General features: G+C 39.0%; 1 protein-coding gene across 2 annotated transcripts in view; it reads left to right on the top strand.

Moving 5' to 3' along the window:
• The window catches only part of cacna2d3a (calcium channel, voltage-dependent, alpha 2/delta subunit 3a), a 125,946-nt gene that overhangs the window by 24,550 nt on the left and 78,492 nt on the right, over positions 1 to 22,904 (top strand). For both annotated transcript variants that reach the window (XM_078950590.1, XM_078950589.1), the window contains exon 4: positions 5,228 to 5,287. In XM_078950590.1, coding sequence (XP_078806716.1) covers positions 5,228 to 5,287 — 60 coding nt within the window. The remainder of the gene's footprint in view (positions 1 to 5,227; positions 5,288 to 22,904) is intronic.

The raw sequence follows: 22,904 nt of genomic DNA, 5'->3' as shown, positions 1-22,904 counted from the left end.
CAAACATGTCAGGAGTCAGTCAATAATGAGGAGATCCTCTTTCAAAAACTGCAAGTCTTCCTCAGTCCGTATCTTTAGCATTTCTCTGTCAGCTAGTCAAAGGCTTGTCGATGTGTGTAGCTGGCATGTTTTTTCAAATCATTTTTTAATTTTTTTTCCAAAGACACAACGGGGCCTGCCTCTCTGACCGTGTCAGTTTAATTATTGTTGTCATCTTGTAAGCCAGAGTCTCACCAGAATGATGAAAAGTAATTTCCTCTCTTTTTAAACATCAGGCCTTTTGGCAGAAACACACATTCACACAGATGTGCCAGGCTCATTTAAATGTATGGGAGACAGACTGTTACATAGTCCCACAGCAACACTAACACCCTACCTGGAGCGATCATCTTGGTGATATGATTCAATTGAAATTCACAGAAAGGAGTAGTATCTGTTTATCTCTAATCTATTTTTCCAAATGAAAAGCTCCCTGCCACTGTGGAAGTTATTTTTAACCTACTGCTCCAAAGCTTGTCTGTGAGGAAGGGCTGAAAGTCAAGACAGAAGGTAAATAGAAATATTGTTTGATTTCTGGTTACATGCCTTGTTTTATGTTCTTTACACTGGCTTGACTGGCAACTTGTAATATTTATTTTTCATTCAATCAAATGTTGAAAACCACGAGTAAGTATTGCAATTCTGAAACTGAAAAGAAAAGAAAACAACCAACCTTCTACATGTAACCCATTAGGCAAGAGCCGGTAACACTAGAGATAACAAAATAATGTTTTGCTGGTCCCTTTGAGTAGGATGCTGATCAGTGATTGACTACCGGGTTTCTGCTTGGTATGAGACAAAAAGTAAGAACTACAGATATGTGGTTTGTGCCTTTTATATTTTTTATGTTGCAATGCAGAAACAGGTGGGAATGTAAGCTCTAATAAAAGACTACAACCTGTTTCTTTGGTTACTTACTTGTACAGTAGCAGGTTACTATGGTATGTCTGATCTGCACAGGATTTCACCAAATGTGCCAACATATATAAAAGTGACATGAAGTTCAGATGTGTAATGAAATATTAGTTACAACAATGATAAATTACCATTACAGAATGTTGTATTACGACATGCTTAAAAATCTACTAAAAGACTCTGCTTCTAAAAGGCCAAGCGTGATGTTGTCATGCTCTCATACGGCGTTTTATTAGTCGGGCTAGGTTTAAGTAAAAAAAAGAAAATCAATAAGTATTAAATTGATCTATACTTAACACTGAATCAATTTTTCTAATCCATAAATTGATTTATCTTCATCATAGCTTTTTTTATTATATTATTTTTTATTATATTATTATATTTTTTATTTATTATTTATTTGTTAAGTTAGTTTTTAATTTATATGTTTTGATATTATAATAAAAGTATCACCTTTGTTCAAGTTATATTAAGTTATGAATAAAATGCTGTTCATCACCAAATACATTTAGTTGAAAAGTTAAGAATAAATGTACTTGCATTTAAATTTTTGAAGATGCTAAACAGCACACCAATGGGGGACCTTTCTGTCTGGAGTTTGGATGTTCTCCCCGTGCATGCATGGGTTTTCTCCCTGGGCTTCTTCCCACTGTCCAAAAACATGTTTCATAGGTCAATTGGTTACTCTAAATTGTCCATGTGAATGTGAGAGTGCATGGGTGTGTGATTGTGGCCCTTCGACAGACTGTCTGTGATAGGCTCCGGCAGCCCCGTGACCCTGAAAGGGAACAAACGGATAAGAAGATAAATGAATAAATGAATACATTTTTAATCGGTTTGTGAATTTTTGAAACTTACCTGATTCAGGAATGTTGGCAGTGATGCCCAGCCCCAAGTGTTGTACGCTGTGAACGTGACTAAGTTTTAGTGATTGAATATAGACACGTCTGACATGCACCACCACTGGTATGATGTAGTTGTTAAGCAGCTAGAAGCTAGGGTAGACAAGGAGCTTATTTACCCAGGCTACAGGAAAAAAAAGACTTCTTAGCAGGCAAACGTTGGTAAATTATTGAAATGTGTCAATTTCCATCACCAGGAGGGAGCAGACAGAAAATTGGACGAAAACAATGAACTTATAATCTCACATCTTCTATTAACAGTTCAGCACTCAAAGCTACTTTGATTCCATGTCATGCTTAGTGGAACTTTCAGATGGAACAAAACAGTTCTGCATTTTCTAAGGGGTTGTGTTCAGGCCAGTGGAATGCTAGATCAATGATAAGAACCACAGTTTAGTGTATGGTTAAAGAATAAATATTTTCTGGATGCAAATTATTCTGTACTAAGGCATTAAAATATATATTTTTATAGCTTTTTTTATGAGAATGCTATCAGATACACAGTACTTAGAGATGCACACCCTAGTGCTTTATCAAATGTTATTCACTCCTCAGTTTACTCTACTTTACCCCTTTTTTTGTTTTTGTTTTGTTTACTCTTTAACAAATATGTTATGCACAACCAGAACTGTTCACAATACCTGTACATAAAAAAAAAACAATATCATTATACACACAATCAAAAATCGCTAAAATGATATGCAACAAAATTCAGTGGTGATGTGTTGCTATGGTGAGGAAAATAATTGGCCAGACTCTAGATTACAATGTTTGCCTCCCAAAACAGCTTGCCGGCATGCACACAACAGCAGCACAACTGAATCAGCTCACTGATTGCACTAGTTTACCCAGTAAAGCTATTTGAATGGAAATGTGAAATGGAAGTCCATTACTAGGTATTCATAGGCTCCAGGAGCAGCTGTGAGACAGAGAACTTACTCAGAATGCAAGTATACTGTGAGCATCACATCTGTAAGCAGACGTGTTGGTGTGTGGGGGAGGTAGGATGGTTGTACACAACTGTCAGATTAAAGGTTTTTGAGAGTTGTGATATAGAGCCAAAATTTGAACAATAAAAAAGAACATTAAATGTATTTACAACAAAAGGAAATAATGCAAAGAAAAAAAAAGTTCTCAAAGGGGTGCTGATTGCAAAATGATACCTTTGAGCATCAGAAATGGCAATTTCTGCAGGAGATCACATACCGCACAGACTGACACAGTTTCATCTGTAATAATTGCTTTCATAATCACTGCACCTCTATATGATATTGCTTCAGTTCTCAGTCAGATTTTGTTCAGAGGATATAAAAAAACAACTTGAATAATATTTTTATTACAGTTTCTGTAATATATAGCAGTTGTTTGGATTTAAGTCCAGGTGAAAGGAAATGGCATTCTCTAACACAAAATGTCTGATCTGTGTTGTTTCAAATCAAATCAAACTTTATTTATAAAATAGCGCTTCTCATGCATTTTGTGCAGCTCGAAGCGCTTTAACATTAAAAACAAAAAATGCACAACATTACAGTAAAAACCCAACCCACCCTTCACCCTTCCCACTCCCCTCCGTTAAAACATATGACCCATGGCCCCCACGTACAAAGAATGATGACTATGTAGCTTAAATAAATAAATAAATAAATAAATAAATAAGCAAACAAACAAACAAACAAACAATATTCAGCCAATATTCTCTTTTTTATCATCTTTAAATCACACAAATCCATTACATTCCCACTTTATTTTACAACTTTAGTTGTGTTAGGTCTACAGTATATATGGAATCCTTCTAGAAGAAACTAATTGGTTTGAATTTAAAAGTAAAGGTGATAGAATTCGTGAAAATTACATTTTAGTGTTCGGCAGCGCCATCAGTGTGAATGCGTGTGTCAATGGGACTTTGACTGTAAAACGCTACGGGCCTTTAAGGAAGGTAGAAACAAGCAATATAAGTATACGCCATTTACCATTTGTATTATATGTGTTAAATGTAAAGTATTTGGCAATCTTAACAGTAAACCAAAAATATTGTCTGATAGAAGTGTGTTTGGAAGTGCATTAACTTTAAAAATGATGTGGAAATGCATGGAATCATAGCCTAATTAGAACACCTTTGGACTGACCATTATGGTTAGTCCAAAGATGCATATGTAAATATCTAACACAAGAGTCTAATGCTATTGTATCTTTAAGAAATCAAAAGTCTAGTGTCATTTTCTAGGACATAGTTTCTGTAAAGCGGCAGTAGTTCATTAGAAATTCTCCTTAGAGTTGTGGGCAGATGTGACAAAATAGTGTTGCGTACTTGTCACCTGTCTATTAAAGTTCATCCCTTTTAGACATAATGTAATACAAGAACACAATACACCACAGGTCAAAATTTGTTTATTGATCTGTTTTTTTTTTTTAGTCACATTTCTCCCCCCTCCTTTCTGGTGGCCAAGGACATCACTTCCTGTTTGAGGGTTGGGCATAGGAAGTGCAAGGGGGAACCAAACTAAAATATTCATGAGCAATATTGGAGTTTTGAGCCAGATGCTAGCAGATGAGGAAAACGAGGTCGTACATGGATCTAGTCATCTGCAGTCTTCTGTATGTCACAGCTATAGACTTTTTCCAGTGTCATAGTTTGGTCTGCTCCTGATTCACAAATATTTGAATAAAGAAATACCCAGAAATGCAAGTTTAAGCTTAATTTTCTTTGTATTTGTCTTCCATAATGAAAAAAAGAACATGTTAAAAACACCAAAAGCACAATTTTCATTGGAGTGGTTTTAAACAGTGTTAGTTATTGTTAGACCTTTTTATCTTTAATCTTGGCAGCACTTTTCAAAAAATATCTCTTGAAAAAAAGGCTATGACTGCATTCACTTTTATTCAATAACACTTTTTATCTGAAAATTGCTCCAATAAGAGAAATACATGAGATGAGAGATGCTGCTTACTGAAAGACTCTCAGACTCTTCCCCCACAGGTGTGCACAGCAGACAATACCAGCAAGAGGTTAATGACATAACGATTGTCTATGTGGGTTTTGGTGTGCGGGCATGTTCAGTGCGTGTGCAAAACCGCGTGAACCGGTGATGGAATTTGTTGTCATAGTGTCCAAAGAACCCCAGGCTGTCATTACCTCTTCTGGTGAACCATTTAGTAAAATAACCCACTTCTCTTTTTACATGCTGGCCAACGTTCTCTCTGCTGTCTGTCTGTGTGTTCTGAGGGGTTTTAGTGGTGCTCTGGTGCTAAGGGGGCCCTTACAAATGTGGTTGCAGACCTACTCTCTGAACAGTTTTTTCTACTGTTTAGGCTTTTTGATGCACAAATCAACTTGCTTTTGAGCTATTGCCTTTGCCCTTTTTCTTCGGTAGAGACTCGTGGAGGCGGCAGAAGAGGCCCACCTTCAGCATGAAGAAGAACCAGACCTGCAAGTAAGTCTACATATACTTTTCATATTTTAGTCAAAATGATTACAAACTCAGACCTAATTAAAACGCCATGTTCTTTGAAGTGTGTCATTTAAACTGAGTCTAGAAAAAGATATTGAAGCCTCCTCTCCTCTGATTAAGGGATTAAGGGAAAATGCCCAGTAAAGGACAAGAGGCTCTGCAAACACGAGGGGAGAAATGAGATGAAAAAGCATTAATGATCTCGTTGGCTGCTTCCCCTGACAGGGCCAGGCCGCCTTTCCTTTTTCAACGATTCATGTAGGGAGACTTTTCATAAAAGTGGTACAGTTGCGTATCAGCATGTCACTCAGCTGTTCATGGTCCTGCTGGAGCTGCTGTGCATGTTAATGCACATAATGAAGGTGCTCAACATCCCGCAAGAGATCAGAGATTAAGAATAGCTCATGGCATAAAATTAGATATGGGCATCTAATAATCTAATCAGATGCCTTCACTGAGCAAAACTTTGCTGGTTTGAAGCGATTGTGGCAGTTTAAAAGAAAAGATAAAAGGGCCATTTTAGGGCTTGTTAATTTCCGTTAGCGTTAATTGAGATTTAATTGTGGATACGGGTGATGATGTTGTATCTCTCTGAAGATTTGGGACAACTTTTAAAAGGCTTTTCTGATATTACATCATGGAAGTTCTCACTGTCATTGCAATCTTCATAGAGTTTAGCTTTATATCTGTGTAAGTAATAAACTTTCCGAAGTTGTCACATCTGTCTGACACACAGCTTAAAACATTTGTGATTATGATTTGAGAGTTAGAAGCATATACTTAGCCCAGACTGTCACTGGTCAGTCTGCAGTGCATCGCTGTTGCGTTGCGTGGGGAATCCGTCTCACGACCCTCTACTAAACCACATCCTCTGAATTGCCTCTCCGGTCTGTCCCTCCCCTCCCCCTCGGCTCCTGGAGGAGTGGTTTGTCCTGCCACCCCCCTGTGCTGACTACTTTGTCCCGCTTTCCTCACCTATTCAAAATATAAGCAAGCAGGTCCCATGCCCTCTCCTTCCTCATACTTCCATAATTAAACTTTTGTTGTCAATGGTGAAAATGGACGCCAGTGTTTTCTGCTGTGTTGACGTGCATAATTAAATAAAATTAAAATATATTAAATGAAATCAAATTCAATTAAGTTTTATTTTGAAAGTACAACAGAATTTTTATTTTGAAATCAGGACCTGTTTCTTATTTCTCCAACTGTTTGCCTCAACATTGACTCATCAACGCACTAGAAATAGAACTCCTGTGTAAAGCTTGCATTGCATTGCAGAGGGATGGACGTCAGATGCAGACATGATGAAGGCAATGTAAACATTCCGATTGATAAATGAACGTTCTATTTTTGTGTGCCAACACAATGCAGACAGACCAGTGGAAATTAGGCTTTAAAGACTAAGCGTGTGCTGTACACGTTACCCTTGGGCGATCTGCACGGTTGTTGCCATATTGACCAGACGTAGCGTCATCATTCTTATCTGAGTAGGGCAGAGTCCCCAAAAGAAATGAAGAAGAATCTGACATTTCAGATGCACATATGACATGTTACTGCAACAAATGTGTGAAACCCAAACACATTAGTCCAAATTTTGATAGAAGCAATAAAAGCACTGGTGCAAACGGAATAGAGTTGCTTTCTGTCTCATTTATGCCTTTCTTAAACTAAAACCCAGTTACCTAAATAAGAACAAAATCAGATTTGACTAATTTTTGTTGCCTTTAGTTGGTTGGCAGTCCAGTCAAATCCAGCTATTTTTATTTCTTTATTTGTATATATTGGTTACAGTGAGACACAAGGTGCCATCTTTTTTTTTTACTAAGAGATACAGTATTACAGCTGTTTATTTGACATAATATTTGATTCTAACTGTGGCCCTGAAATGCAAATCACATCAAAAAATCACTCAATGCAAAAACATATTAAGGATTAAAACAACAAAAAAAGCAAAGCTAATCCAAAAAAGTGACTTTGTATTTTCAAAAACAAAAAAAAACCAAAACAATTTAAAATAAAGCTCCAAAAACGTCCAATAAGTGATGTTCCATCATAACTCTCCATTTCGCTTTCTTATTTTGTTTCGTTTTTTTAATATCTCATTTTGATTTCTGAAATTAACTTTTATTTTCTGAAATAGTTATTCTTTTTATGTTATGGTTTTTGGAATTTTGTTCTTTAATTTTCAAAATGTGATGCTGTTTTTTTTATTTGTTTTGCTTTTTTATTGTCCTTGTGATCTTTAATATTTTTTTGCACTGAGTGATTTGTTGATGTGTTTTACACTTCAGGACCACCGTAGATGTTATCTTATGTGGGATTGTTTAGCATCTTATGTCCAGTTATAATAGCTAAGATACAGAAGGATTGGTTCACTATTAGCATGCATGTGCAAACGCATGTCTTTGTGATGAATTGATAACATCTGCCAGTCACAGTGAAGCATCTGGTGAATATCTAAATAGATACATTTTAAACTGGAAAATAACACCCAAGAAAATATAGCACTTAATGTTTACTGATATCCGTTTTTATAAAAGTCAGTCAGGTTTTTAATTTTTTTTTTTTTTTAAGAAAATTGGAAGTGGATTCTTTGAGCTTTAGTTCTTAAGTCATGTCAGTTTTAAAAGTATGCACTCAAACAGTTGTTTAAATATATGAAGTAAATTGAATCCAAAGTGGAAGCCCCATCATGTTTTACCAGCCTTGCTGGTCATAAAGCATAAATCGAATTAAATCGTGTCTATTAATGGGATCAAAGTCATAATGCTTTCAAAAATGGAACATAATCTTTACTGCATCCAGGGAGTCCTACTCTAGTAATTATATTTTTTTGTGATCAAGAGAACATTTGGCTCCAGCCACAGTTCTACTGTACCTCACAGTCCCGTGGTTCTGCTCCAGATCTTTTTTAACGGCTGTAATTCTTTTCAGCTGCAGCCCTGCTGTTGTGATTCCGTGTTGAGTGTTTGAGTGAAAAAAAAAAAACAAAATAATGGGCTGAGCACCATCCAACACATTTCTAAATGAAGTTTATGAGGAGCAATAACTGAAGTTTAGGTTCTTAAGAATAAATACGATTTTGAGTCGGTTTGTGAGTATTTGTTGCTAAGCCACTTATGGAGTCTTTGTTGTGTGTGGATGACTGAAGCGGGTGTGCATTTGCTTTGTCAGTTCTCAAAGGTTCAGCAAAGCAGTTTTTGACTTTTTTCTGGATATTGAAGATAGTTTACCAAATCAAGTACAGACTGCAGCTCAGCTCTGAATCTTTTCCCCATAGTGCACATGTTTACACATTTCATTGTTTTTGTCATCTGCTTGATCTGTACATGACCTGCAATTTCATTTGACATTTGAAAATAAAAGCTTGGACTGACAGACAATGGGTGAGAAATAAAATGAGAAAAGTTTATACTATTTAATGTTAGTTTAAGTTGTATGAAAAAGTCGACAGCAAATGATACAAAAAATTTGATCAGTTTAAGTTAAAAGCATTTTTATGGCACATTATAAAACTACATTTTTGTGGCATAAACTTTGCACGTTCAAGTTCGGCTTTTAAATAAAGAAATATGATAACCAGTATCTTGTTGTAGTCCCATAATATTGATCTCTTTTCCCTTTTGGTCCTGTATTTTAATGCATAATCTTACCACTTATGGATGTATTTGTTTGTTTTTGGGCTTCAATTAGCTGTGACCTTGTGTGGGATCAGCATGTGCAAGTACTGTAATTTAAATTTTACTTGACACTCAAACAAATTCATGAGAGAGCCACTTGCTAATTTTTTGAAATGGAATTACAGTTGTGAAGTGTGAAATGTATCATTTTTCCATAACAAAGGTAAGATACAAGTTTAAGCTGTACTATAAGCAGACTGCTGTTTTTCCATCTAAAACTCTGGAAAAGAGGGGGGCAAAAAGAAGGTTTAGGAGCATAAACATGTGGTTATTTTCACCGTCCACACGCAAGTGTCTGCTGATGCGCATGTGACTTCAGTTTGGTACTTTAACATTTATTCAGTGTAGCCTGCAGCATTTCCTTAGCAAATTGCTGAGCTATAAATACCTGCAGCTGTGCAACAGTTGTGCATAATGATGGCTGTTCGCTTAAAGCAAGAGTGACCTCTTTGGATTTTTCCTTCTGGGCTGCTTGTGCTTTAAGTCAGAGAGGACATGAGGTATACTTTAAGATATATCACCAATAAACACGTAAAAGCAAAGATTACAATGAAGATGCAATATTACAGGAATAAATAGGACTAGAAGTATCTGAACTACAGCTATTTCAGTAAGCTACTGATTGATTTGACTGACATGTCAATGTCCTGCATGTTAGTTCAGATTTTTAAAAAATAATAAGCAAATCAAAGGGGAGATAATAATGTAAAAAATCCTTCCTATTTTGATTGTATTCTGAGCTCTGTACTTACATTTGAAATTGGTTCATCAAATCTATTAATCATTTTTTACTTTAAGGTAATTTCTTGTATTTTTTAGGGAAAGAAACTCATTTCAGATTTTTTTTTTTTGGGGAGAACTCCTGAATACAATTATTGAAAGTGCCACTTTAGCCAACAACAAAACTGGTTTTGGAATGAATTTGAAAAATCAATCAATATTTCATTAAACTGTTGAATAGCAATTTAGGTTGTGAACTAGTAAATCAAAAATGAATTTAATTGTAATTTTGTCAGTGATTCCCAGCTCTAGCTTACACTTAACTTTGTGATTCAGCACATAAAATTGTAAAAGTGTTGCTGTCTATTTTGAGACATTTAAAGTTTTTAAACATTTCGTTTTAACAACACAAATGTAATAACAGCCGTTAAAGTTTATTATTTAGTTTCCAATTCTTAGTTATTTTAGTATCAAAAACACAAACCATACTCGAAGGTGAGAAATAAATCAGATTTTTGTATACTATTTCACATTTTAGTTTTATAAGTTTTTTTCCTGCTCCACACTGTTGTCAGTGTCATGATTTGAAGTTGTTGTCTTGTTTTTGGTCCTTGTTCTGTCTTGTTTCTGTTTCCTGTTTTATTTTGAAAGTCTCCTGTCTTGTCTGTTTTCTTGAGTTTTACTTCCTTTGGTCCCCATCAGCCCTGATCGTGTCCACCTGTGTCTTGTCTGCCCTGTCTGTATTTAAGTCTTGTCTCTGCCCTCCTCCTGTGTTGGTCCATTATTCCTGTCCTGGTTGTCCTTGTCATGCCATGTTCCTCGTTTCTTGTTCCACGCCACAGTGAGTTTTGTTTTGTTGTTGTCATCCTGCTCTGCAGCGCCTTTTGTTTGTTATAATTAAACCCCTTGCCATTGAACCCGTTTGCCTCCCGTCTCTGCGCCTGGGTCCTACCGGCTCTCGAGCCTCCATCCCGTGACAGAATGGACCAACGCTATTTCCTGGACCCAGCAGAGCGGGACATGCGGCTTTTAGAGGCCTACTGCCTGGCAGCAGAGCAGACCAGGACATTTTGGGTCTTCGACCAGGCCCAGTTCTCATCGTATGCTATGGAAGGGAGCCGTCTTGACTGGAGAGGGAGCCGTCTCGCCATGAGGGGGGGTCGTCGTCGCCGTCGTCCCCGCCGTCCCCTTCCTGTTCCAGAGGTGGTCCGGCACGCACCACATCCCTTTCCAGTGGTGGTGCCGGATGCACCTCATCCCCGTCATGTCCCGGTGGTGGTCCCGGATGCACCACAATCACGTTCAGTGGTGGTCCCGGACGCACCCCGACCCGTCCCGGCTCCCAGGAGGGTGCCGCCAGCACCCCGACCCGTCCCGGCGCCCAGGGGGGTGCCGCCTGCACCCCGACCCGTCCCGGCGCCCAGGGGGGTTCCGCCTGAATCCCGACCGACCCCCGCTGCCAAGGCCACGCCCGACCCGCCAGAGCCTGACTGCTGGCCCGACCCGCCAGAGCCTGACTGCTGGCCCGACCCGCCAGAGCCTGACTGCTGGCCCGACCCGCCAGAGCCTGACTGCTGGCCCGACCCGCCAGAGCCTGACTGCTGGCCCGACCCGCCAGAGCCTGACTGCTGGCCCGACCCGCCAGAGCCCATGCCTGACTCCATGCCTGACTCCATGCCTGACTCCATGCCTGACTCCATGCCTGACTCCATGCCTGACTCAATGCCTGACTCCATGCCTGACTCCATGCCTGACTCCATGCCTGACTCCATGCCTGACTCCATGCCTGACTCCATGCCTGACTCCATGCCTGACGACTCCACGCCTGACGACTCCACGCCTGACGACTCCACGCCTGACGACTCCACGCCTGACGACTCCACGCCTGACGACTCCACGCCTGACGACTCCACGCATCTCATGCCGGACCTGCCTCGCCGGACCGCTCGGCCCCCCGGCCGTCCTCCGGACCTGCCTCGCCGGACCGCTCGGCCCCCCGGCCGTCCTCCGGACCTGCCTCGCCGGACCGCTCGGCCCCCCGGCCGTCCTCCGGACCTGCCTCGCCGGACCGCTCGGCCCCCCGGCCGTCCTCCGGACCTGCCTCGCCGGACCGCTCGGCCCCCCGGCCGTCCTCCGGACCTGCCTCGCCGGACCGCTCGGCCCCCCGGCCGTCCTCCGGACCTGCCTCGCCGGACCGCTCGGCCCCCCGGCCGTCCTCCGGACCTGCCTCGCCGGACCGCTCGGCCCCCCGGCCGTCCTCCGGACCTGCCTCGCCGGACCGCTCGGCCTCCCGGCCGTCCTCTGACACTTATGCCCGTCGAGGTTTGTCCTCCGAGCCCCCCCCCTCATGTGACTTTTGGAACCTCGGAGCGGTTCCTTGAGGGGGGGGTACTGTCATGATTTGAAGTTGTTGTCTTGTTTTTGGTCCTTGTTCTGTCTTGTTTCTGTTTCCTGTTTTATTTTGAAAGTCTCCTGTCTTGTCTGTTTTCTTGAGTTTTACTTCCTTTGGTCCCCATCAGCCCTGATCGTGTCCACCTGTGTCTTGTCTGCCCTGTCTGTATTTAAGTCTTGTCTCTGCCCTCCTCCTGTGTTGGTCCATTATTCCTGTCCTGGTTGTCCTTGTCATGCCATGTTCCTCGTTTCTTGTTCCACGCCACAGTGAGTTTTGTTTTGTTGTTGTCATCCTGCTCTGCAGCGCCTTTTGTTTGTTATAATTAAACCCCTTGCCATTGAACCCGTTTGCCTCCCATCTCTGCGCCTGGGTCCTACCGGCTCTCGAGCCTCCATCCCGTGACAGTCAGTCTTTGGATTTAGATAAATGGTTTAACATTTTATTTCAATTTCTGGCTCAGAGTCAGCATCTTTTGTGTCCATTTCTATAGGTGCTCATACTTTCCCTAACAGTTAAAAAGTATTTGGCCAAGGTTCCAGCGAACCCCCCCTTATTAGACCGAGTAGTCTAGAGAGTCAGCTGAGACTATACATTTGATGTAAAGCCTGATAACCACTTAATTAAAAGTTGTGGACTGTCTGGTTCTGGTTTGCCTTTAATTATATATAAAAAAAAAAATATCGAGATTTTTATGTAAACAATATGTGCTGGATCATGCTTGACTTATTTTGCGTTCTTTTGTCTGTACATCTGTGAAAGGAACTTCATCCCGCATCTACACAGCTTGATGTTTCAATAAAAATGCTCTCACATAAAAATGCAAATTCTCTTTTTAGTGGCTTTGATTCTTTTTAGAGTCACTCCTTCGACATCTTAAAGTTCAGTATTTTTTTTAAGTACAACTGCTTATTTCACTTTTGTTTCTGACCCTGTGTGATGTCCTCAAAAGCAAAAAAGTAATAATTTTTATTTTCCTTTGTGGAAGCTTGAAGGAGTGTTGGAGTTTTATGGCTAAAGTTGTGTCCATATAGAGGAAATCTTAAAATTTATGGATGTGAACCAATTAAGGAAAAGTGACAAAAATCTGTTGAAACTTTAAATAAAGGTTTCAGTGACATTCACATGCAGTCATTTTCAAAACAAGTCATTTATCAACTGTTGTTCAACCAAGAATGAGTAACTATTAATATAATAGAATAATATACAGTTTCATTAGAATTTAGTTTAGTATAAAGAAATATTCACATGTACTTTTTCAGAATGTTTTTTTTTGTGTCTTGTATTTAATTTCTCCTTTTTCTCCATTTTAGTATCATTTGGTTGTTTGGTATCAGTTCTTCACTTTCTTTTGTAGAGGGTCTAACTGACTGACTGACTAGTAAAGCTTTTCTGGCATGTTGGGTTTAAGAGGAATAAAAAAAACTGTGACGGACCCAGATACGCAGAGACGGAGCAGAGCATGTAACTGTCAACATGTGACGTTTATCATACGCGTGTCATGAATTTACATCTGCTTCACTAGTGCACCTAAATTGTAGTATTTTAAGAATTAACACGTGGAACTTTTATAAGCTACTATAGTCAATATGTGAGTAAATATTTGAGTGCACTTGCGTTTTTAGCCCAATACAACAAATATTTTGCATCACTTTAATTACTGCTCTACAATAAAATTTTTAAAGACATGACTGATATTTTTTTATGTATAAATGTATTCAAACTATGTATCTTAAAGTAAAAGGATGCTGAATAACTTTTAAAAGTTTCTTTTTATCCTAACAATTTCATGTTTGAATTTTTTTCATCGCTAGGAAGCGTGGAGGTTGTCAAGTACTGGTTTAAACGATATTATGCGCTGTCAAGTACATCATTAACTAATTTATGCTTTTATTAATCATTTCTAATTGTACTTTCAATATTTTGAGCAGCAAAGGAAAATTATCGCAGTGACAAAATGCAGAAGTTGTTTACATGCATGATTTGATGCGGGCTGCATGTGTACTGCCATGTAAATGTGCACTTTCTTGTGCCTGCACGGCTCTGATGGTGGCATTTCTAATAGTGCATTTCACTGCGGCTCATAGTGAATAGATGGTAATTATCACCAGCTGAGCTAAAAATACCGCATCCACCCGTAGGGTGAACCTCCTCCATCACTATTTGTTTTTTTTTTTTAAATGTTTGTGTGACTTACTGCTATTGGATACACATTTGGCTGGCAGCAGTTTGATAGGAATTTCCTTATCTACCCTTTCCAGAGCTCTTCTGCTTCCATGTGAAATTGGCACGGTAATCTGCAGCGATTTTCCTCCCTCGCTCTTTCACCCGCAATGCTCATGTGCTGTAAAAAGGAAATAAGAGAGCAGTCTCCTATGCCCTCTGCAGCCAATGAAGTACTCCCTTGCGGGGTGGAGACAAACAGCCAATTGCCAAGCTAGATGCTGACAAATAAAAAGTGGCCCTAGTCTGAAGGGATCACTCAGTTCCAACTTATATGTAATGCTGTACTTCTATCCAAATAACTACTTAAGGTGTTTTAATAACTTCCATGGTCCCAGGCGCATAAAGTGATACATCTACAGGCATGCAAGTGCTTCGACAAACAGTTGTGGAATGGGTAGCTCCCAGGAGCTCACTGAAATTTTAGTGTGGTTCTGTGCAATCTGCCTGGTTGTAAAATTTCCATGTTTCTAAATATTCCACATTTTGCTGTCAATGGAGTTAGAACAAAGAGAAACCTTTAGGGAGCAGCTGATTACCGCAAAGAGGCCAAGAGAGCCAAATAAACTTCCAAAGCAGGCCAAAGGGATGTTGACTTTCTGCAACTTTCACTGCAGACTTGCAAATTTTGAAATGCCTTCAGATTAGTTGAAGAGCAGTGTGTAGAGAGTCTCATGGATTAGCTTTTAAGCAGCTGCATCCAAGCCATGGATCCCAAAATGTTGGTGCAAATGGTGTCTCTAGACACTAGAACAGTTGAGTTGAGATGGATTCTCTGGAGCGATGAATCATAGCTGGAACTCTGATGAACAAGGTGTTAAACACTTGAATGGCAAAACAATTTGATGATTTAGAATGAATCAGAGCAAAGTCTGCAAGCCAAGCTTTTTCATCTAACATCAGTACCTGACCTCAAAAATAAAACTGCAAAATGTTTAAACTTTGAAAACATTCCTTAACCTTGCAAAGAGCTTTTCTAGAAGTTGTTGTAGTTGCAGAGTAAACTAATTTCAGATATAATCGAATTGATTATGAATAGGACTTCACCTGCAGGTAGATTTAAAAAAGTTAAAATACTTAAAAGTCATGTTTTTGGTCAAACAATTCAAAAAGTAAAACTCATGTTTTATAGAGAATAATTTATATCGGAGAATTTCAAGTCTGTCCTCTTATTGTCCTATTATTTTGAATATAATGGATTGCAGGCTATGGACACCTAATAATCAAACCAGTGGATAAAAAAATTTGAATTCCGAGGAAAAAAAAGTGTGACAGCATTTAAGAATAGATTCCAGAAAGCTTGAGAGACAGTAAATTCTACATGAAAACTCTGTGTCTATCATTGTGCCAGTTCAAAAATAGACAGTGACTGTGATTTAAACCTTGGCCGCACTGACCATAGGAGTCAGCAGCTTCCTGCTGTCTGCCCAAAGGAACAAACAGTCAGGAATTCTTCCAAGGCCCAACACAAAACTAAAATTACAAAACCCAGTAGTATAAGGAAACAGAGAATTAAAAAAAAAAAATCCCCACCATCCAGCACAGAAACAAACACTTCCAGCTCTCCTTTGTTGGTTCAAACCTCATCTGGCTAACATATTCAGAAGGTTCAAAACAAGATAATTGACCCACACCTGTCAAGTAAGCAAAAGGGGCAAAGAAAGGGAGGAGCTCAGCAGCAAGATGCAACACGATGTTCCACCTTAATCAACTCAAACACCTGCAAAGCTTTCCTGATCCTTTTAAAATGGTATATCATGTAGTTCAGTGTTCAGTAGGCAAAAACAACATGGATTAGGCTGTTCGTATGTTTGAAAGACTTCACAAGGGGGACAAGCCCTAAAAAGCTTAATGAGCTGGTTGTTCACAGAGTGGTGTATTCAAGAATATCAACAGAAAATTAAGAGGAAGTATTAAGTGTGGTGGGACTAGGTGTTCTAGAAGCAGGTAGAAGTGCAGCCGTGAGAGGATGGCCAGGCAAAATCTATTCAAAAAAGCAAGAAGTGGACTAAGCTGGCCCAGCACAGTGGCCTTATGGTTGGAGTGTCCGCCCTGTAACTGGAAGGTCAAACCCTGGTTCAAACCCAGGCCAAAGACTTTAAAAATGGGACCTCCCTGCTTGACACTCAGCATTACGGGGTTGGATTGGGGGGGTTAAGCCACCAAATGGTTCCCGAGTGCGGCTGTGTCTGCAGCTCACCGCTCCCCCAGGGGATGGGTCAAATGCACACCTAGGTGAGTGACAGAGAGTGGAACTTTAACTTTAAGGCTGGATTTAATGCACTAGGAGCCACAGCACATTGAGAAATGCTACACGTGTGCTAAAAAGCTCGTATTCCTCATCTAAAATTCCTTTCTAAACCAAAGTCAACATCAGAAGCATCTAACATGGGCTAATGAAAAACCGGACTATTACTCAATGGTCCAATTTTCTCTTTTCAAATAAAAGAACACATTCATCTCATTTGGAAATTGAGGTATCAGAGTCTGGTGAAAAATATTAAAGGGGCACACATTCCACATTATTTGAATTCCAGTGTAAGGTTTCCATAGTCAGAGATGGTTTGGGACGCTTTGTCATCTCCTGGTGTTGGTCTAGTGGGTTTACTGAGGTCCACAATCAATCCAGCCTGGAAACTCTAGAGCCCTTCATGTTGTCTTCTATGAAGATGAAGACATTTTCCAGCAGGACTTGGGATCTTCTCACAGTATTAAAGATACCAAAAGCTGGTTCTGTGATCATAGTGCTTGATATGCAATGAAACTTGCCTGACCTGAACTTGTTAGAAATTCAATTGGTTGTTGTGAGAGAAAAATAACAGACACCAGACCTAACAAAGTAAATGACCACAAGGTAGCTTTCAAAGCAACCTGGGCTTCCATTCTATTCAGCAATTCATGCGAAAGGAAACTTGATCAAGTATTGAGTGCATAGAAATGAACAATATTGTGAGAAACCTGACATTCGTCCTGAAAACATCCTCCTTAATTGGTCTAAGATTCTAATTTGCTAATCTGCTTTTTAGGTTGTCATTATCTACAGGCTATAGACATTAATTTTTACCAAAAATGAAAGTGTTAAAATGTAACAATCTATTGGCATGTTTCTATGAAAATAAGTTTCAATTTTGAATAGACTAAAAAAAAAAAAAAAAAAAAAACATATTAACCATAATCTAATTATTTGAAATCAATAGGTTCCTGTAGAGGTGAGGAGAGTTGAGCAACTACTTTTTTCAATATTTAACTATATTAATCACGTACAGTACAGACCAAAAGTTTGGACACACCTTCCCATTCATTTGAATGAGGAGGTGTGTCCAAACTTTTGGTCTGTACTGTATATCTGGAACTTTTTTATAATCACTGACAAAGACGGTAATCAAAGTCCCATCCCAAACCAGATAGAACATAATGCTCACGACAATGTCCAAAATCTTCAAATGTCTGTCTCCTTTGTTTCTGAAATATTTTGTCACAGCAATATCAATTCGTTACTGTCTTAATGACATACACCCGTACCGGTGCAGTGGGTTTTTGGGTTATCTGGGCCCGTATAGAGTCGTAGAGAGGAGGAGTTGCATCGTAAGAGAAGCACGAGTGGGTCTTGCAGTTTCTTGAGGCTCATGCACAATGGACATCATGAAAATAGAATGTACGATTGTCATGCATATGGGAAGTGTATTGTGAAGTATTAATAAGGCTACTGAAAGTTATATGCAATTCTGACTTAGGAGGGATGCCGTAGTGCAGTGCTTTTATGTCACACTTCAGTAGTTGGCAAGGTGCATGCACTTTCTTCTTACTGACAGCGCACAAATGCTATACACACAAGGTCTGCAGGTCATATGTAAACGTGCCCACAAGATCCGACATAAACTATGCTCTAATTCTTTAATTTCCTAATTTCTAACAGTCAGGAGAGCATACCTATCACTTGAACAGCACTAATGGGGGTCCTTGCGCAGTATACAGTGTTCGGGGGGGTTAAAAACGTAAAAGCTGTACGATGTCCCTGCGTTTTTCCTATTTCAACCTTACCCACCCTTAAGTGTTTGAACTGCAGCATGCCTGTAGAAAAAGATGTACTTGAAAAATTTTGACCTATTGGTCTCAGATCGATCTATGACTCTGTAAGGGCCACCCACATGCCATACAGATTTGCCTATTGTTTTTCCTGCAGACAGCCCATATCCACCTGCAAGGGTAGTTGTGTTGCTGCGCTCAAACCAAACACAATTTGTGCCTCAGGGGCATCCAGTTTCTATATTAGGTTAATCTACGGATGCAATAAGAGGTCGTGTGGCACACATTGAGTGTCGGGTTGGTCCGGCAGCAGCGTGTTTTGGGCATCGTGATGGGCGTTGCATCGCTAAAAGAGTTAAAAAATCTGAACTTTGGGAAAGATGACGCGTCACGTTAACCAATCAGGGACTCAGATGAGATATAAAGTTAATGTTTCAATGTAGTGATGAGAATCAAAAACCATAATTGGTTGCTCCTCCTTCTTGCATGTGGGGTATCAAATTAATCAACATATTTTTGGACAAGTATTGTGTAGCAAATTTGACATGCATAGAAAGAAAGGCATCCGACGCAAATTTGATGCATCAATTGCGTTAGGCATAAACCGAGGATGTTAGTGATATGATTAAGTCACTTCTCCTCATTTAAATTGTTAGATTTTGATTTGATTTGAAATGGTTTATTTCAAGCAATAAAATAGAAACAATACACAAAAACAATACAATCATCAGTTATACATTCATACAATAACTAATCAAACTTAGGATAATAACACATTAATAAATATTGCTTGAAAGGGAGTGGAAGGAAGTGAACTTATATAATCCCACCCCTGTTCTCTAAGTCATTTGAAGATAGTTGTATAGCCGCCGTCAGCCCGTGCTGTAACCCGGAAACGGAAGTGTATCCCATAAGTTATGATATTGCTTAGTTATTTTTCATCTAAGGTAAACAAACATCTTACACAGGGAAACTAATAGTTCTTCAATCTAAATTTAGGGAATAACTTGTGCAATGTGTAGAAAAATGTAACATTTCTTTCTAAATAACATTTTTGTCTTTATTTTAAAGAAGGGAGCTAAAATGTACACCACTTTTTATCTTGAGCTAACATTTATTAATCCTCTCTGTCTTTTCCAGACTGAATGAGTGGGTGCTGTTGATACATGTGCCGTCTCTCAGCTTAATGCACTGCGGTGTTAAAGTCAGGTTGTTAACACCATGATCAGGGACTGCATTAGTGCCATTGCACACTCTTCACTGTAATGCTGGAATGGCATAATTGACTTGCCCAATACATACTCCCACATTTGGACAAACACATCTCAGCTGCCGTAGATAATCCTACATGCATGTGGGCACACACGATTAGCACCCACACCAACACCCACATTGTGGACACTTAAAAAACATGTAATTTGAATTAAAATTTAGGGATACAAGTTTTGAATGTATAAGTAAGCCTGTTGAAGCGCTGAATATTTGACGTTCCTTAGAAAGCAGCGCTAAGCATTGGAGTGCTTCGCGTGGCTGTTCATTCTGATCCAGCTCCCTCTGGGCCAGTTCCACCCTCTCCTGCATATTCTGATTACTCTGTCTGCAAGGACAACACACCTTTGAGTCCACTACCAATTACTGTTAAGACTTCTATTGCATGTTAACGAGTGATAGTTAAGTGTTTGGCTTATCCTTCTTTATTTTTATTGTAAAACATTTTTATCCTTTTTGGTCAAATTCTCCTCTGTGTAAGATTGACATTATACGAGTCTAAATGCAATGTATTTGGAACTTAGTTAAGAAAATTGTCATAAGTCTAGAGCTATATAAAAGTTTTTTTGAAAGAATGATAATCGAAGTATTTTTACCAAGCTGTAAGCTGACCTATCATAAACAGAAAAGAAGTCCAATATTCTGATAACTCTATGTAAGAAGTGAAAAAAAGCTGTCTCACAGTAAAAAATAGACTTTCTGTGAACCATTTTGTATTATAAAGCTACCATAGTAAAAAAGCTGATTAACAGGGAAATTATTTGATTTATTTTTTATTTGCACAGAAGAAACCCTGTTGAGAGTAAACTCCTTTACTGAAGATGCTCTGTTCATATTCATGCTCTTCATATTTTTAGAGTTTTACATTCTCCCCTGGTATCTGAAACCCCAGATAAACCAGTAGCCACTGAGCAGCTCCATTGGATCAAATCGGGCCAAGAAACTAGAACTTGGTAAAAAGATGGTCAAATCCTTTCTGAATTGAAATCAATATCAGAAGCATCTTCCAAGGGCTAAGGAGGAGAAGAACTGGACTGTTGCTCAATAGTCCAATTTCGTCTTTTTCAGATAAAAATAAATGTTTTCTTTGCCTGGAATTTGATGATGAGTATCTGTTCCATCCATTTGGAGTGATAGATCTTGAGTCTCAAGATTTTTTTTTTCTTTGAAACATTTCGCTATTCAATGATCATTTATCAACATTTACTTTTTAAACACACCCAAAATGAACATACTTTTAATAGTTATGACAAACTGTTGAAGCTATTGGAAATCCTCATTTCTGCCAAAAGTAAATGCTTTGTTTTGTGTGTTTTATAGATATTTGCTTTTATTCTAAGAACAAGATCTACATGTTTGCATATCTGTCGTTAGAAAAAACAACAACAAAAACTGTTGAAATTACCATAACAGGACAAATGGCACAAATGCTGTATTGTCATTGTGGCTACATTTTTTTCTGGATTATTTTCTATAATTATAACAGTGTTGAGGGGGAGGGAGGAACCAAATAGTTAAGCCAAATATGAAAATAATAAAACAAAAGCCATGCCAAGCTACAAATTCTCTGAAACAAAAGGTAAAGCCCAAACAAAAACAGTCTTGACTGCTTTATCTACCAACGGATGTTTACGGAAGAAAGAGGTGGAAGCTACAATTCTAACTAGCTCTTCTATACAATCTTTGGACTACGCGAAGAGTACAGGATACCCCAGTTACCTGTCCAGTGTACAACCACACATGCACAAAGAATTTTTCTAAATTGGGGGTATGAGGACTGAGCTTCACCTATTCCCCAGCTGCTCCATCTGTTCAACAGTTCCTGGAGTGGTGGTTGGACAAAGATGATTCAGATCCGCCAATGGGCCCATCCGCCAGACTCCATTAGATGCTCAGCCTATAACCATCAAGCAAAAGTGCTGAAATGGATGAGAAACAAAACCTTGCCATGGTTGTACACAAATGAGTTGTATTTTTACAGACTAACTGCTGTACAATTAATTTTTTTCAACAGCAGAATAACACAAATTGTAACCTTGTTGGAAAAAATATTACAAATCCATGTTTTGTGACATTTCCAGTTCATTGCATAGACCGTGTGTTCAGTTAGCTATTTGAGAGAATGTGTTTTTTGTAAAAGAAGAATGATTAGTTTAATGGGTTTGGACCATTTAGCTGAGGGTAGAGGCATTAGGCCATGGTGGCTTGTTGTGAGTCCTCCTTTTATACTTTTGCAGCCTGGTTGAAGGTCTGCTTAGGGGACAATTTACAGGTGAGGTAAGGTTACTACAAATGATTCTACTTCCATTACTGACAGTCCTCATGCAGCACTCCCATAGTGCAAGAATTAGCCATAAAATGTTAAAATGTTTTTTTTTTATTTTATTTATCACAAATGTGACTTTGGTTTGACAGCGCATGTCTACATTATGTATTTATTGTTAAAAAGGATGTTTGAATTTTCGTGTTGCAATTTGGGGAATACTGGGGATACTTTCTTCTGAAATTCATAGGAATTTGAAATTGTACTACTCATTACCGATCCAGTTTTTTAAAAAGGAGGAGAAAAAAAGAAGCTAAAATAGGACAGGGGAGTGCTCTTTCACCTTGAAATGGCAGTGTTCTGTTTGATAAAAGGCTATTAAGTCTAATCAGGTCTGATTAATTACACTGATAGGCACAGGGCTTGCTAGCCTAATTGATGGCTTTATCTTAGTTTTGCTTAGTGCTGGGGAGTTGATGGTGCTTCTCAAGAGAATCGAAGAAGATTCTCAAGTAGGTTGTTGGTGCCTTGGACAAACTGGAGGGGAGGGTAATCTTTTTGCACACAGCGGACAGTGTGTTCATGTGAAAAGGAGCGCAGTGAATTCCTTTTGAGGTTTGTGTGCTTGAGTGTGGATTGTGCAGTGATAAATAAATTGCACACAGTCACTTGAGATTAGTCTGGGCTGTTTTGTCCTTACCATGAGCAATCAATTCACTTTTCTCATGCAAGAGTCATCCCTAAGGCTGCATCTCCGTCTATGTGTTCTGTTTGAGGACACACAAAGTGCTTTTATTGTTGAACTTTTATAGTTAGCAAAATTTTCTTTTTTTTTTCTTTTACAAGTGGTTTTTAAATCAACCTCTATTCAAACTGGAACTTGCAATATACTGCTTGTGATAAAGCTGCTTCTGCTAGCAGCTACTTAAAAATCAGCTCCTCAGAAGGGATCTGAAATTAGTATTTAACACTTTTTATAAACCATTTCATATTTACCAAAATTTCAATTTTATTGCAAAAAGAATAAAT

This window comes from Oryzias latipes, chromosome 7 (genome assembly GCF_053564925.1).
Source record: "Oryzias latipes strain Hd-rR chromosome 7, Olatipes_Hd-rR_3.1".
Classification (NCBI taxonomy): Eukaryota; Metazoa; Chordata; class Actinopteri; order Beloniformes; family Adrianichthyidae; genus Oryzias; species Oryzias latipes.
This window is presented reverse-complemented; position numbering and strand designations above follow the sequence as displayed.